Source organism: Phacochoerus africanus, chromosome X (genome assembly GCF_016906955.1).
Source record: "Phacochoerus africanus isolate WHEZ1 chromosome X, ROS_Pafr_v1, whole genome shotgun sequence".
Taxonomy (NCBI): domain Eukaryota; kingdom Metazoa; phylum Chordata; class Mammalia; order Artiodactyla; family Suidae; genus Phacochoerus; species Phacochoerus africanus.
This window is the reverse complement of record NC_062560.1, coordinates 130,149,179-130,165,990: the sequence shown is the minus strand read 5'-3', so window position 1 is coordinate 130,165,990 and position 16,812 is coordinate 130,149,179. Positions and strand designations below refer to the sequence as shown.

Below are 16,812 nucleotides of genomic sequence, written 5' to 3'. Positions count from 1 at the left end.
GTTTCGTGCCAGATGGAAACAGTGTTGGCACTTGGGGCTCCTTCTCTGTCACTGTCAGTTTTCCAGGGCCTTGGCAATACGGCAGCAGATTCAGACTTGCCAAGATCAGAGGGTTGGAAAGGAGATCCGGAGCCATGGCCCATGCCCTGGGACCCAGCAAACCATGACAGTCACGACTCGGATGACATACATAATCCGCAAGGTCAAGGCAGCTTGCTCTGCCCTGGTGTCATGGGGCTTCTCCAATGGAACGGCTGCACTCTGGAGGGGTGAAAGAGAGCCAGGTTGCAGATCACCAGGACAGCAGGGGCTGAAAGCAGCTCTAGATTTCTCTTATGAGCTCTGGAGAGCGAGTCATTCACTCATTCATCCATTCATCCACTCCCTCCACAAACATCTTTGGAGCCAGGTACTATTCCAGGCACGCAGGACACCGCAGTGAACAGAGCCGTGGCCCTGCCCCATGAGCTGACAGTCTAGCAGGGGTGACAGGCACTAATCAAACAAGCACACAGACAAACCTAAAGGTACACATGAGTGCATCTCGGAGGAGTGCAGCCTACTCCGCAGACCGTACAATCAGCCATCAGTGGACGGTCAGGGAAGTGAGAAACGCTTCCCTCAGCAAAGCAAAGATGGGCTGAGACCTCGAGGAGAAACGGGAGTGAAGCAGGCGAGGCGGAGCGGGAACCTTCCTGGCAAAGAGAACAGTACGCGCCAAGGTGCCGGGCTGGGGACAGGTGTTCCACTGGCTCTGAGTTCAAGGCAGGGAGTAAGGCAGCAGTGCCAAAGTTTGAGGCCCCTGCCCAAGGTATCCTCCTGCCTACGGCCCTCGGTTTTGCTCCCTAGTCATCAGGAAGGCCCTCCTTGGCACGGAGCAAGACTAAAGAACACAGAACGATGTCAAAAGCGAGGCGTGTCCCTGAGGCATGACACACCGTCAGCGAAAAACTGGAACCTGGCGACATTAGCCGGCCACTGTCGTAGCAGTCACCACGGAGAGGAAACACACTCACTCCCACTGACTCAACACCGCATCAGCAGGTCGGCATCTGAGAGAAGATCTCCACGCCTCGGGGAGGGGTGCGTTTCGGTCCCGGCCGAACCAAAGTGCTGCAAAATATGTTGATGTTCACTCTGCACCTGCTCAGACGGTAATATTAACTATAATTGTCATGTACCAATTTTTTTTGGGGGGGGGGGGAGAAGGAAGAAGAAAAAATGGTTAAGGATGTTATCTGCGCAGCTCTGTTTTGCTTTGGCAACTCTGTTCACCAGTTCGATCACTCCAGGCAGTTTTTTGGTGGCTTTGGAATGATCTGTCATCTTGCAAAACAGTCCTGGAACTTTCTACTTATAAAGCGCTCTGCAATCGATCCATCGTTAATTTGGCCTCCCTATCCTGCTTGGAGATTATACTCATTCTACAGATTAAACAGACAGATAAGCGAGGGGCCCAAGGACACAAAACAATTCAGCCTTTACTTATCTTTCTTATCGCCATCGCCAAACAATATAGGCACCCAGGGCCTATCCAACTCCTGCGACCCTGAAGACCAATCCTAACCTCTAAGAGCCGCAGAGGAAGGTGCTGCACTTACTTCTCCGTTACCTGCTCTCCACAAGCTCCTCTCTGCAGGGTGCCTTCAGGGCCAACAATGGTAACAACGGCACGGGGACTGGGACACTGGCACCCCGGACTGGACTGTGAACTTGGCGGTGCTCAATAAGGAATAAGAGCACCCAGGACGTCACAATGGCTCATAGCTTGAAATGTCACCATCCCTAAAGACTGCATGCCCAACACGCACTCATCCTCACTCTCTCCCCCAGACTTCCTGCATTTCCCGCAAGCAGCCCAGACAGTGGTCTCCACTGGGCTCTGCCAGTACAAGGCTGCCCGGGGCTGTAAACCGTCTATGTACCGGCCCTTCTCCACTCCCACGCTTGGACCTCCCAGCATCTGAAGCACCCCGCACCGGGAGGTAGCATACGGAAGGTGACCAGTGCACAGCTTCCACCAGCAAATAAGGGAGACAGGCATTCCCTTCAGGGTCCTAGACTTAAGCCATCAGCTTGGCCAACTCCTTATTTTTCAGATGAGCAGAGAATCACCCAGTTACACACAGCCTGGCCTCCAATCCAGGGCTTCTGGCTCCGTTTAGTTCCACAAACATTTTCTAAGTGCCCACTCTGTGTCGGACAGAGCGGGAGCTGCTGGGCCCAGAGCTTGGAGCAGGAAACGTCTCTGCTGTCAGGAGCTCACAGACTGGGGGAAGGAAGGAGTTACAGAACACTTGGGCAAGTGCAAGGGCAGATGCTTGACTCCCTGGCCAGGGTTCCTTCCACCCTTGTCCACTGGCTGTCCCCCATCTGGGGAATAGGACAACATCCACTTCCTGCAAATAAACTTAGGGTGAAGAGCAAATGCATACGGAAAATTGGCAGGTTCACCCTCAAAAGGCATTATGTAAGGTACTGCTATACCCTGACACCGACTCCAAGGAGTCAGCAACGTTTCAGACATCAGTTCCACAAAGAAGCAAACAAGCAAGGGATGGGCATTCGTCCAAGGAAGACCTCAAGGGCTGAGAGGAACTGGAGGAAACAGCTGGGATGGGGGTGTAGGGGTGTCGGGTCAAGTGGAACAGCCCTGGCGCGGAGAACCGAGGCAGGCAGCGGGGTGCCAGAAGATGGACCGGAGACAGGGAAGTTGGGACAGCAACGAGGGAGGGCCAGCGGAGGGGCACCGGGTTCCCGCGGGGCCCGGGGCGCGGCCCGGAGGGGCTAGATCGCGCGGCGGGCGCGGGAGGTGGGCGCGGGCCGGCGCCGAGGCCGATCGGTTCCCCCGGAGCGCCGCTCGCACGCGCGGGGAGGCTCGGGCCGGCGCCCGGCGCCGCGGCCGCCCCGCCGGCCCCCGCAGCATCACGCCCGCCGCGCCTCCCCGGGGCCGTGCGGGCGGCGCCTCACCTCGGGTTGAAGTCCTGGAAGAGGCCCCTCAGGTTCATGGCGGAGAACTTCGCAGCGCCGTCCTCCGCCTCCCCCCGCCCCCCGCGCCGCGCAGCCTGCGCGTTACAGCGGGTTCATGGTGCCAGCGCCAGCCGCGTCCCCGCCGCCGCCTCCGCCGCCGCCGCCGCCCCGAGGACCCCGAGCCGCGCCTCCCGCCCCTCCTTCCGGGCTTCCGTACGGCCGCCGCGCATGCGCCCGAGCCCCGCCCGGCCGGCCGGCCCTGGCGCGACGCCGTGGTCCCGGCTGCCCGAGCCGGGCGGAGGAGCCGGCGGGGGCGGCGGAGGCCCTCGGCGCAGGCCCGCGGGGAGCGAGCGCCCCGCCCCGGAGTCCGGCGGGAAGGTCCTGGCGGACACCTGTGCCCCTGGCCCGCTCTGCCTTCTAGAGGTTTCTCCCGCGAGGACTGAGCCTTGGAGGGTAGTGGCCACGGGTGACAGGTTGCCTTTTGGCGATGTCCTCCCAGGCGTCACCTGTCCAGTCTGGCAGTGACCCCCAAGGCTGCGTCTCTGCTTCCTTCCCAAGGCCCAGGCCAGCGCGCGGACACCTGCCAGCCGTCCCAGACTCCCTCGGGTTACCCCGCCCCAGAGTGCTCTGCCCTCCCTACCGCCTTGCCCTCCCGGTGCCTCTCTTCCTCGGCAGCCCACCCGTTCACGAGGCGGGATGCCCCTGCTGGAGATCTGGAAGCCATCCTCCCTTTGCTAACCTAGTTCAGAGACTCCCTGGCTTCTGTCTTTGTGGTCCCCTCACGCCTGGCCCTGCTCTTCCTCCACTCTAAGCTGTCCTGTTTATACCTAGTAGGTTCATTTTTCTTGGGCAGGTCAACGTCTTGGAGCCTTATTTATTTATTTATTTTTTCTTCTCTGCAAAACGGAGATGATAAAACCTACTTCCTGACCTCGTTGGGGAAGATGTTGTGAAATCGTGCGCGGCACACGCTCGGGGCTCAGAGCACGGTGGTGCGCTCTGGTGCTCTTTCCAGGGCCTGCCTCCTCGAGGAGTCTGTTTCCTTGCCGAGTGAGAGCGCAGCTCACGGCAGGTGACCTCGTCTGCCTTCTTACTTCCGGCTGATTTAAGCACTTTTCATGAGCACAGCAATACCTTAGACGTTAGTCTAGTGTCATTATGGATAATAGCTGTACTTGGTTACAGGAGCAGAGTTTCACAAATGGCACTTTTATAGGGTTGGCCGTGGGGGCAGCTTGAGAAGATGACAATTACGATAGTCGTGTTTGCCATGATGTATCACCTTTCTTCTGAGAACTTGAAAACGGTTCACAAGTGGTCATTAGGCTTCCCGAACCCACTGGGGAGTGGGTATTATTACATGAGCTGGTTTTGAGGATGAGTAACCTGAGTCATGTTTGTTAGCTGCCGGAGCCCCAGAGCCCGGTCCCAGAGTTTTGGTCTCACTCCCCTGCCCATCCTCCTGGTGGAGCCCAGTGTCTACCCCTGAGGAGGCTCCTAGTGAACATTTAAATCCAGAAGAAAATGAGGAGGCACAGGGAAGCTTGTGCAGTGTTTCCTGGGCTGCTCAGCTACTAAGGAGGTAGGAGCGAGGATGCAACTTGGGGTCCTGCTGAAACTGCAGCCTACGCTCTGCAAAAAAAGAGGTGCTTACCAGTAGGGACCAGACTGGCCAGCGCCGCCTTAATTTCCGGTGGCCTTACCCCAAATAGACATTAGAGTGCGATTGTTCATCAGTTAAGACACTTGAGTAACAGACACTGTGGCCCTTTCAAGAGCTTCACAGACAGAGACCGGGCGGGCTGCTCAGAGTCCAGAGCCAAAGCAGAGGGAAGGCACTACTTTAGTGAGGTCCCAGGGGTCCCAGGGCTGAACCACTGCTCTGCAGGCCCGCCCAGAGATGACCAGGCTGGGGGGCCGCTGATACACAAACAACTGTCAGCGTTCTCTCTTGCTCTGAAAAGACAAATCGCCAAAGGCGCCTAGAGGCCTGTCCACGGGAACAAGTGGGATGAATTGGGCCACCCCAAGGCCTCCCGTCCTCAGTCTTCGAGAAGGCGAAGTGCCTGGACTGCCTTGACTTCACCCAGGGCCCAGCCGTGTTCTCTCCTGGTGCTCTCACGGCAGGAAGAGTTAGCGCATCGGGGTGACCCTCTCATCCTCGCTCCATCCAGTACAAGAGACTGTGCTGTCCATGGGCTCCCCACCTCAGAGCCCTCACGCTGTGTCCCACCCCGGACAGCGGCCCAAAGCTTCACTGACCTGTGCGGACAGACCCGTGAGTGACCCAAACATTGAGGAAAGACCCTGAACCATTCAACCTTGGCCACCAAATTTCAGGGCCGCTTTACTAGAAGCTTCCAACAGTCTTCGTACAAAGGCGTGAGAAATGGCTCTGGACTGAAAAGGCATGACCCCCAAATAAGTCAGAAAGCACATCCGTGTGGCTCTGGAGTTGACACATGTTCCAGTGTTCCAGAAGCTTCGGTGTATATCTGGACCGTGGGTTTAAAGACGACCTTGGATTTGTGCCACCTTTCTGAGAAGGTGGTGACTCGTGCAGTTCAGCATTCATATTGACTCCAGTGTGACGGGGTGGAGGGCAGACCTCGGAAGAGCAGGGCCCGGACAGAGAGCTCCCTGGTGCCTTTGGACACTCGGGTCCTGGAGGACCTGGGTCCCGGAGGGCAGTGGCTGTGGCCCAGCTCTCCGCAGTGCCAGGGCTTCTCCCCCGGGCTGCGGCAGCAGAGCGCGCAGACCAGCTTCACCACTGCTGCAGCCGAGGGGGGACAGCTGGGGTCCAGTCCCGGGCCAGGCCAGTGGGCCTGCCACAGGGCTCCTGGGGGACCAGCTTGATAACTTCTTCAGCCAGGAGATGCGAGGTGCCAGCCACAGGCCCCAAATTCTCCACCCTGAGTTCCCGAAAGGCCGCAGCCTGAATGTCACTGCTAGAAAATCCCTGGAGTCCCCAGAACGCCACTTACAAGATGTAACCCCGCCCACCGCTTCCTGAGAAGGCCCTTTGTTTCTGGCTACTTGAGCCTGACTTGGTAAAGGCATGGTCCTTCTGTCCCCGAGAGCTCCCTGGGAGGTGGCTGGAGTCTGGACAGGCGTGTGATGGGGCTCGAGGAGCTCGGGGAGGTGGCTGGGGTGCAATGGAAGGAACTGAGGTGGTAGGGCTTCTGGCTCAGCTTGGATTAGCAGCTGCATCGCCCCTTGTCTTCCGTCTGCTCCGGAGCCCAGACGGAGCCTCCGCTCGCCAGGGAGGCTTCGCTGGGGGGTTGCAAACTGCAGCTGCTGAGACAGGAGGGAGAGCGGGGAGTTTCAAGGCTGCACCGGCCCTCTTGTCACTTGGCCCCAGGGAGACAGTGGAGCAGCGCCCCCCCCCCCCCCCCCCGCGCTGCACCCCAGGCAAGCTTCCCACCCAAGGGAGCAAGGGCCATTTCCTGTTGGAGGAGTGGGGTGGCTGTGTCTGGGCCTCCAGAGCCACCCGGGTGTCTCTGTGCTTCCCCCCGGGACCTCTCTGGCTGCCCAGGGCTCCAGGAAGGCTTCCCAGGTGGAGATGGGGGCTCCTGGGCCCCCTCCTCCCAGTAGCCACGCCTGCAAAGCCTGGGCAGAGCGCATGTGACCAGGTCTGTGGGGCAGACAGGAAGGAACCTGCTTTGGGTCACCAACCAGCTGCCACACTATTCCTCTCTCTCCTCGGCCCTGCCCCTGAGTCTCCCCTCACTGCTTGCCCTTTGCCCTTTGTGCTTCCACGCTGGCTTCCTGTCACTTTCTTCAGGACCCTCTACCCTAACTAATCAGATGCCCCTTCCTCCCCATGCCCTCTCTTAATGCACCCTGGTGGCTGGGGCAGCCTGTAACCTTGAGCCCTTCGTCACCTTCATCCAGCCCCGTGTATTCTGAAACATCTGCTTTGTGCCAGGCACCACGGGAGGCCGTGGGAAGACACAGATACACATAATCAAGATGCCTGTTGTGTGTGATGAGCTTCCGAGACGTGAGAACCGCTGAGCTGAAGCTGAAAGAATATCTCAGAAGGTTTCAGGCCAGGAGGAGAAGCAAGAGGATTCCAGGCAGAGGGAACCCCACTTGCAAAGGGACGGAAGTCAGCGAGTCAGAGGCAGGCGGAGCCTTCCAGAACACAAGGCCATGTGCGCTGAGTCCTCTATGACGTCTCTGAAGCTCCCACCTGAGGGCAGGTCCTCCAGTCTGTGCGCTGAGAGCGTGTCACAGAACTGTTTCTCTCGGACCGGCCCCTGGATCAGAACAGGATTCAGCCCAGGCCGTGCTGGATTCTGTGCAAACATAGCACCCAGAGCCAGGCAGTGGGAGGTGACGGCTCAACGAGGCGGTTCCATACCTGGTCAGCCAGGTAGGCGGCTCTGTCCTGGTCTCCAGTCTACACTGGGATCCTGCCACCACCTCGGATGTTTTCTCCAGCCCCATGGACAGCACGCTCTGCCCTGCCCTGGCCTGCCTGCAGTCCAGTGGGGCTCCCCTGTGTACGCCACAGCCACCCCCTGCCGCCTGGTATACCACAGTGCTGGGGGAGTGCTCGGGTCACAAAGTGAGGGTCGGACCCACCCAAGGGCCCCTCAGGCAGGCACTTCCCCCTCCTCCGTGCCTCACCCCGCCTTCCCCACCTCGGCCAGAGCCATGTTCTCTGCTTCCCAAGTTTCCCGTGGCTACAGGTGGTATCTGCCGACAGGGCAACCACTTTCCCAGCACTGCTGCTGGGCCTGGACACGCTGAGGCCTTTTGAGTCGTATCATAGGACAAGTTCTACCCTGATTGCACAGGTGTGAGACAGACCATCCATCTGACCACAGATTTTCAATGAAAAGGGAAAAAATGCATCAGTCACTGTACATGTGGATCATAAGACACACACAGATTCAGGAATGTTCAGACGTGGGGGAGGAGGCATCTCGGACCCGCAGTAATAACAGCCCCTTCTCTTCGAGCCCCCACGGCGGGTCAGGCATTTCACAGGCAGGGGACACCTTGTCCCGTATTTGCTGGGGTTTGAATTCTGCCCTCAAAAGGCATGCTGAAATGCTTACCCCCAGAACCTGCGAGGGCCGCTTACGGGGAAATAGGGTCTTTGCAAATGTTGTCGAGTTAAGATAAGGTCACTGAAGTGGCTCTGGTCCCACGGGACCGGGGCCCTTGTAAAAAGAGGGGAAATTGGACATCGACCTGCCCAGAGGGAAGTCGGTCATATGGGAAAGGAGTAATCTGGCCATAAACCAGGGAACACGTGGGGACACAGGCGTTCCCAAGATGGAAGAGGCAAGAAAAACCCTCCTCCAGAGCCATCAGAGGGAGCACGGCCCTGCCACCCGGAATTTTGAAATTGAGCCTTCAGAAAAGTGAGCCACCCACTCAAAGCTGTGGGACCTGTTGGGGGGCTCTGGGAAACGAATGTCCTATCAAGGCCTCTTATCAAGGTCTTCATGCTCTTGATTCCAGAGATGAGGAAACTGAGAGCCTGACACTGGGCGCTGCCCATGTGGACTTTCCAAAGCCCCTCAAGTCACATGTCCCCTGGAGTTCCCATCGTGGCGCAGCAGAAATAAATCCAACTAGGAACCATGAGGTTGCAGGTTCGATCCTTGGCCTCGCTCAGTAGATTAAGGATTCAGCATTGCTGTGAGCTGTGGCGTAGGTCTCAGATGCGGCTCAGATCTCGCATTGCTGTGGCTGTGGTGTAGGCCGGCGGCCACAGCTCCGTTTGGACCCCTAGCTTGGGAACCTCCATATGCCGCAGGTGCAGCCCTAAAAAGCAGAAACAAACAAACAAACAAACAAACAAAACAACACCTCCTGGGAGATGAGGAGGAGGCCCTACAGGAGAGCTGGGGTCTATGGCAGAGAGTGCGAGGATGGAGAAGGGCCCTGGGCACGGGTGCTTGGGCCCTGCTCCCTCATCCCGCAGGCCTCTCTACTCTTCTCTCCCAGCTCACCTGGTGACCCAGCGTTCTCCTGCAGGCTCACTCTGCTGGGCAGACTGGATGTCAGGCAGGCAGCAAGCCTGTAGTTCAGAGCACAGTGCCCAGGGGCTGGTGGACCCTGACACCACCTGGGTGCTTCGGACAAACCTCCCTCTGGGTGTTTGAGCAGATGCGGCCCTGTGTCCTGAGGCTGTCTTGTGAATGTCCTTTGGCTTCACACCCTGCATCCACCACTGTTTCAGCCCTACCCCCGTGCCCAGCCCCAGCTCAAGGACCAAGGACAGGCAAAGACTTGGGATCCTTTACTGGCTCACGAAGGCCCCTAAAGCAGCAGCCAGCAATGTTTGCCACAGAGGATGGTAGGCCAGAGCCAGGGAGGAGATCAGCTCTTTGCCAAGGAGGCGGGAGTTGAGAGCAGAATTTAGCTGTGGCTGGGGGATGGTGGCTTCTCAGGGAAAGGGCTACCAGGTCACACCAGTGGCCAGTGCAGGGCAGTTCAGACGTGACCTCGGGCCCCATCCTTCCACCATGATTGAAATGAGCATCTTCAAAAGGTGTATCTGAGGGAACCCGAAGCTCTCCCTCATGCCTGGCTCCTGCCCAAATCCACACTTGGATCTCGGGATGTTGGAGGCCTAGCGCAGCATCCTGTTGACAACCCAGGGCCTGATCCCTATCCCCTTTCTCCACCCCACCCCCACCCCGCCGGACCAGCCTCATGGGGAGGGGATGCATGGGCCCCACCTGGCTCTTGCCTTGAAGCTCAGCGCCCGCCCCTGGGCTGCACGCCCACGCCTGCCCCCAGGGGTCTGGGCCCCTCCTGGGCCCCTCTGGCGGCACCAGCCCAGGACACCTCCCAAGGCGCCCAGACTCCTGGGTGCCCCGTCCCCCGCCCTCTCTGCATCCCGGCTGTCCTGGAGCCTCTAGGGGACAGCAGGCCCAGCACCCACACACCACCTTCTGACTGTGCCCCTGGGAGCAGCCGCCCGGGTCCTTGCCTGGGCCCTGATTGGACATGGGCTGGGCAGGGCTTCCATCACACACTCACTCAGGAGCCCTTCCTGCTTCTGGGGGAGCCCAGCCCCCGAGGTCGGGGGGTTCCCCCTCACCCCAGGAACCAGCGCCGCGGGTATGCAGTGTAGCTATTTACTCAGATGAATCTTTCTCCCACTTTCTCCAAGAAGTCATGGAGACCCAACTAGATGCAATTGACTTTTATCCAGTGACAGACAAGAAGGGATAAGAAGCCAGGATTAACTATTGTGCTTTTATTTTCTAATTCATTTTTTAATTCTCCTGGCCCCATCTATATTACTGCCAATTACTTTCATATTTCCAAAAATATTCGAACCCCAATTCAATGTTACCTGCTCAGGATCACAAAATAAAATAGTACATTTCCTAAGCTCTCTTACAAACAGCAAATTCTTGTACTTCAACTAGATTAATTCAAATACACATGTGATGAATGTAGTTCACAAAGTTAGACACTGAACTATATATTAAGATTTCGATTAAACAGAACAACGTAAGAAAAAGGAATGTCAGCGAAAGCCTGGGAATAAATGAGCCCGTGAGCGGAGGTCTTATGGATGAAGATGAATCTTCTGCTTTCTTCAATGACCAATGCAAATCCCACTAAACACAGACATTATACTTTCACACAATGACAGACAAGAGCAGAAGAAGCAAGACTTCACCACTTTTGCTTTTATTCAGCAAATTCTGAACGCAGCGCCTTAGACCGCTTGGCCATCCTGACGGCGGGCCTATGTGCCCCATCGATATTACTGCAAGTACTTTCATTTTTCAATTAAAATTTGAATTCCAATTCCATGCTATCTTCCTCCGGACCACACAATAAAATGGCACATTTCTGAATATTTTTTAAAACAGGAAACTCTTGCTCTTGAACGAGGTAAGTACCAATACACCTGTGGTTGATACAGTTCGCCAAGTTAGACCCTGAAGTTTATCAAGATTTCTAGTGAACGGAACAGCATTACAAACACGACTAAAGGAAACAGGGCTGAAAACCCACGTGCTCACAAAGAAAAGGCACCCAAGGCTGCCCCACGCCGTGTGCCCCCCTCGCCCGGCCCCTGCTCCTTGGCAGGCTGCCTGCTCGCTCTTCAAACACAGAGCGAAGCTGCTGGACAAGCTGCTGGCCTGCAAGGAGCCTGGGCGCCCCTCGGGCTCAGGGCTCCTCTTCCTCCTCCCTCACCGCCTCCTCGGCCAGGAAACGGCACGACCTAGGAACCCTCCCGTTGACCCTGAGCAGGTGCTCCAGGATTTTCACCTTGTTGGTCTCCGCGTGGGCCCGGGGACCCCAGAGGAACTCGTAGCGGGCGGGGTCGCTGTGGGGCACCTGGCGGTACTCCAGGTACCCCTCCTGCACCCACACCTGGGTGAGGAGTGCCCTGGGCTCCCCATAGATATAGTGCACCATCCCGGCACACACCCCCATCCTGCCCAGGGCACCCCAGACCTCCTCCTCAAGGGAGCAGTCGCCCTGCAGGAAAATCACGACCAGGACCACCACCAGGAGGCCGGTCTTGGGCAGGCTCAGCTCCTGACCGCTCAGCACCCCATCCCAGGTGAGGCCCAGGGTGGGGACCAGGGCGTAGGTGTGCTCGCCGGGGTCCACCTCCTTCAGATCCAAGCCAAAGGCCAGCAGCATGCAGGCGGAGGCGCGGCAGAAGACGTCAGGGAACTGGTCCTTGGCATCCCTGGGGACCACGGCCAGCAACTCTGCCTTGGTGATGGGCTCCTTAGCACGATACTTGAGGAGCAGGAACCCCACCAGGTCAGCCATCATCACACGCCTTATATCCCAGAGTGAGGCCTCGGCTTCCACAGAGGAGGGCGGGGGGACTGAGGAGGAGGAGGGCGATGGGGTCGATGGGGTCTCGGCCTCCGCCTCGGACCCTAATGGCTGGGCTTCCGCCAGGGTCTGGGGCTGAGCTGGGGCCTGGAGCTCTGCCTCCATCTTGCGGAGATCACTCAGCTGATCCACAGGCATGATGCAGGGCAGGACAGCTGACAGGTGTGCAGTGGTGGCAGATGGGGACCCTGGGCCTGGGACAGAGGGGGGGGGGGGCCAGGCTGAGCACCGCAGCCACCTCCCTACACGTCTCCTCCTTAGAGGGGCTCTCGGGCCTCACAGGGGCCCTCCTCCTGGGCGGCCTGTCCCCTGTGACCCTGAAGGGGGATGCAAGGTGGCTCCTCAGGGTGCAGCCGGCTCAGCGTGTGGATCCGGGGCTCCCTGGGGGCGGGGTGACTTGGCCTTGTGGGGTCCCCTCTGCTCTGGGATGGGGAGCCCCCGGGGCCACACTCGGGGCCCACACCTCACCTGGATGCCTGGCACGGCCTGGGCCTCCTGCTCTGTGACACGAGGACGCGGGCCTCACACCTGGGTCTTCACCTCTGGTTCCTGGAGACTCTGTAAGAGGAGTGGAGGGGCACCGCGGGTGTAGACCGTGGCACAGCCCGGGGCCCTCAGTGCTGGTAGGAGGGGTGGGTGGGACTCTGGGAGGCCCCCCAGTCCCGGGTGGGTGGTCTCCCCCCAACCCCCCGGGCTCAGGCAGCTGCTCCCTTTCCCCCCAGCCCGGCCGGGATCCTCCCCACGGCTGGTCTGAGGGAAACTCCTCGAAAGCCATTCCTCGCAAGGAAGGGAAGCGGGTGACGGGCCCCACATCTGGCCTGACCTCTGCTGACCCGGACTGCCCCCTGGCCGGGGCATTGGCACCCCCAGGACCTGGCAGGAGGGGGGGGCTCCCTGCCCGGGCTCCTGAGGGTGGGTCCCGGCTCTGCGGGAGCAGGGGCCTGCAGTCTTCCCTCGGGTCCTCCCTCACTGCCAGAGGGAGCCCGGCCCACCCTCTGCCCACCAGCAGCCTCCTGGCGGGCAACCCGGACCCTCACCTGGTCCAAGTGCAAGGCTGCCATCAGGGGGTGGCACCCGAAACCCAGGAGCAGAGGGATGGCAGGGGCCGAGAGGGGGCCCCTTGGGCTGGGATCCAGGGCCCCACCCTCCCCCAGGGTCTCCACCTAAAGTCCCCGTGGGTCCTGGGCTGGCCCGTCTCCACCTGAGGAACCGCTCCTGCCCCCAGGTCCCCATCGCGCTGAGACCAGAAGTGCAAGTCGGGGCACCCCACGTGTGCTCCTCCTGCCTGGGCGTCCCCGCCCCCGGCAGCGCCGGCTTCTCAGAGGTCCCCTCTGACCTGGGCTCCAGGGTCCCCTCAGTCCTCCCTCAGGGTACCGACCTTGACTCAGGCAGCACGTGGCAGGCCTGGGGCCCTTTCGCGGCCCACCTGAGGGTCCCCCGCCTCCTGGCGCCTGAGACGCGGTCCCCAGGCTCTCGGAGACCCGGATGTCCGGGAGTCGGGACACGGGGCCACATGCTCACCCCGCCCTGCGGCCTCCCCAGGGCCCACTCTGGTCTGGGGTCCCAGGTCCCCTCCGTCCTCCCTCCGGGATCGCCCCATTGCCCCCTGGAGGCCCCGCCCCTCCTGGAACCAGGTCCCCAGACGCTCTGAGACCCGGAAGTCAGGACACGCGGCCACGTGCTCATCCCGCCCGCGGCTCCCAGCGCCACCTGCGGGCGGGGGCTTCTCTGGGACACCCCCACCGCAATTTTGGGGTCCAGGCCCCCATCAGGGCTCTCACCTTGACCTAGGCACCACGGGACCCTCCCCTCTGGCCCCTGGAGGCTCCGCCCCTCTTGGTACCAGGTCCCCAGATGCTCTGAGACCCGGACGTCAGGACACGCGGCCACGTGCTCATCCCGCCCGCGGCTCCCAGGGCCACCTGCGGGCGGGGGCCTCTCTGGGACACCCCCACCGCAATTTTGGGGTCCAGGCCCCCATCAGGGTTCTCACCTTGACCTAGGCACCACGGGACCCTCCCCTCTGGCCCCTGGAGGCTCCGCCCCTCTTGGTACCAGGTCCCCAGACGCTCTGAGACCCGGACGTCAGGACGCGCCGCCAGGAGCTCACCCCGCCCTGCGGCCTCCACAGGGCCCTCTCTGCCTGGGGTCCCGGGTCCCCTCCGTCCTCCCTCCGGGATTGTCCCCTCTGCCCCCTGGAGCCGCCGCCCCTGCTGGTACCAGGTCCCCAGACGCTCTGAGACCCGGAAGTCAGGACGCGCCGCCACGTGCTCATCCCGCCCGCGGCTCCCAGGGCCACCTGCGGGTAGGGGCTTCTCTGGCACACCCCCACCGCAATTTTGGGGTCCAGGCCCCCATCAGGGCTCTCACCTTGACCTAGACACCACGGGACCCTCCCCTTGGCCCCCTGGAGGCCCCGCCCCTCTTGGTACCAGGTCCCCAGTAGCTCTGAGACACGGAAGTCAGGACACGCGGCCACGTGCTCATCCCGCCCGCGGCTCCCAGGGCCACCTGCGGGCGGGGGCTTCTCTGGGACACCCCCACCCCCGTTTGGGGGTCCAGGCTCCCCTCAGGCCCCCCCGCCCCTCCCCTTGCCTCCCCTCCCCTTGCCTCCCCTCAGGCCCCGGGCCCCCCCCTCTGCCCACACGAGCTTCCTGCCCTGAGACCCAGGCCCTGCCCCTCCGCGTCCCCTTGAGGTGGAACTGGGGGCACCCACCCTGGCCAGCCCCACGGGGGTCTCGCAGCGCAGAGAGGATCCCGTGGGGCCTTGGTCCTCCGTTGCCTCCCATGGGGTCGGCCTTCCTCTCGGCCGACCTGGGCCCTCCCCCAGACCCAGGCCCGCACCCTCCTCAGACCTCCCAGCCAGCAGTCAGGGGAATCACCTGGGGACAGCAAGCCCCGGGGTCCCCCAGGGCTGGATCCTCCGGACCCCCTGGGCACGAGGCACGCCCCCGCCCCACCCCCAAGTACTCACGGCCTAAGGTCCAAGCTCGGCTCCCGCCTCCCCGCGGAGATGCTGGCTGGGAGAAGCTCGCTCGCTGTGCGCTCGGAGCCTCTGCCCCCTGCACCCCAGGCCCAGAGAGGCTCTGCACCCAGACCCCCTGCTGGATGGGAGCTGCAGCGCCCCCGACGTGGGGGAGGGCCAGAGAAGACACACGCCTCCCAGCGGCGCCTCTCCACGCGCCGGCTCCACGTTGGAAACATTTTGTTCGAAAAGATTCCCTGTCTGCGCAGAGGAGGCTGAGCCGCGGCCGTCGGGCGAGGGCCTGGGCTTCTGACGTGAGCGAACCGTTCGCAGGTCAGAGCACGGAGGCTCATTCTCTGCAGCCTCAGGCAGCCTCCCAGGGACACTGTGCTTCTGGCCGAGTTTCCGAAGATGTGCCCAAGTCCTCCGCGGCCTGATTCCCTCTGATGCCGGACGCTCCCCCCTCCCTCGGTCTGGTCCAGCCCCGCGCTGCTGTGTGTGGAAGCGGGCCATTTCCAAGAGGCCTGTCCTCAGCCACTACGGTGACTTCATGGGTGATGAGCACAAGCTCTGCTGCCCTCCGTCGCCCCCTCCTTCCTCCTGTCCCCACCCTGCCCTGTGGCCTGAGCAGCTGGCTCCCAATTTCCACCAGGGAGCAGAGGCAGAAGTTGAAACTTCTCCCCTCCCCATCCTGTCACCTGCTCTAGGCAGGCTACCCGTCGATACAGATGTGGCGTCGGCGTTTAGATAGACAGATATAAACATACAGAGAGAGGTACAGATATATATTAATACAGACGGATGTACAGAGAGATAATACATACAGGTAGATATACAGATATAATGCAGGTATATATATATATATATATACACACACAGATATGAGTGTACAGATAGATATACAGATATATAAAAATAGATGTATAGACATATATGCAGGTATTAATATATATGTACAGATAGTCATAGATATGTGTTAGGCAGTAGATATATATATGCAGAAAGATATATGGATAGATATGCAGATATATATCTATATAAACACATAGATATGCAGATATATATATCTATACAGATAGATACACAGATATATATGCAGGTATTAACATATATACAGATGTATATACAGATAGATATGTGTTAGGGATTTTTTGGTCTTTTGTTGGCTTATTTTTGTTTTTTTTTTTAGGGCTGCACCCGTGGCCTATGGAAGTTTCCAGGCCAGAGGTCTAATGGGAGCTACAGCTGCCGGCCTACACCACAGCCACAGCAATGTGGGATCCAAGCCACATCTGTGGCCTGCACCACAGCTCACGGCAATGCCAAATCCTTAATGCACAGAGCAAGGCCAGGGAGCAGACCCGCAACCTCATGATTCCTAGTCAGATTCGTTTCCGCTGCGCCACGACGGAAACTCCATTTATATGTATATATAGATATATAGATATAAGTATAAATTTATATGTATTTGTATACACAGAAAGATATATGGATATATGCATATATATATCTATAGAAACACACATATATGCATATATATACAGATAGATATACAGTGTTAATATACACACAGATATATGTCTATACAGATTAGATATGGATTAGGCACTGAGATAGATATATACAGAGAGATAAATGGATAGACATACAGGTATATACCTATAAAACATATAGATATGCAGATATATAAGCAGATATAGATATACAGATAGATATACAGATCTATACGTATATAAAAAGATATATGTACGGATAGACTTACAGATAGCTATAGATATGGCTTAGGCATTCAGTCTCTCCCTTCTCTATTTCTCCAGGGCTTATTTACTTTTTTTTTTGTCTTTTGTCCTTTTTGTTGTTGTTGTTGTTGTTGTTGCTATTTCTTGGGCCGCTCCCGCGGCATATGGAGGTTCCCAGGCTAGGGGTCCAATCGGAGCTGTAGCCACCGGCCTACACCAGAGCCACAGCAACGCGGGATCCGAGCCGCGTCTGCAACCTACACCACAGTTCACGGCAACGCCGGATCGTTCACC

General features: G+C 58.9%; 2 protein-coding genes across 2 annotated transcripts in view; both read right to left on the bottom strand.

Moving 5' to 3' along the window:
- The window catches only part of TMEM185A (transmembrane protein 185A), a 34,262-nt gene extending 31,121 nt beyond the window's left edge, over positions 1 to 3,141 (bottom strand). Inside the window, exon 1 of the mRNA XM_047764957.1 lies at positions 2,971 to 3,141. Coding sequence (XP_047620913.1) covers positions 2,971 to 3,008 — 38 coding nt within the window. The 5' untranslated portion in view covers positions 3,009 to 3,141. The remainder of the gene's footprint in view (positions 1 to 2,970) is intronic.
- A 7,871-nt stretch (positions 3,142 to 11,012) lies between these two features.
- Positions 11,013 to 11,919, bottom strand: LOC125118168 (melanoma-associated antigen 10-like). Its single transcript, XM_047764296.1, has one exon. The coding sequence runs from the start codon at positions 11,917 to 11,919 to the stop codon at positions 11,128 to 11,130; it is 792 nt and encodes a 263-aa protein (XP_047620252.1). The 3' UTR covers positions 11,013 to 11,127.
- Between the last annotated feature and the right edge of the window lie 4,893 nt (positions 11,920 to 16,812).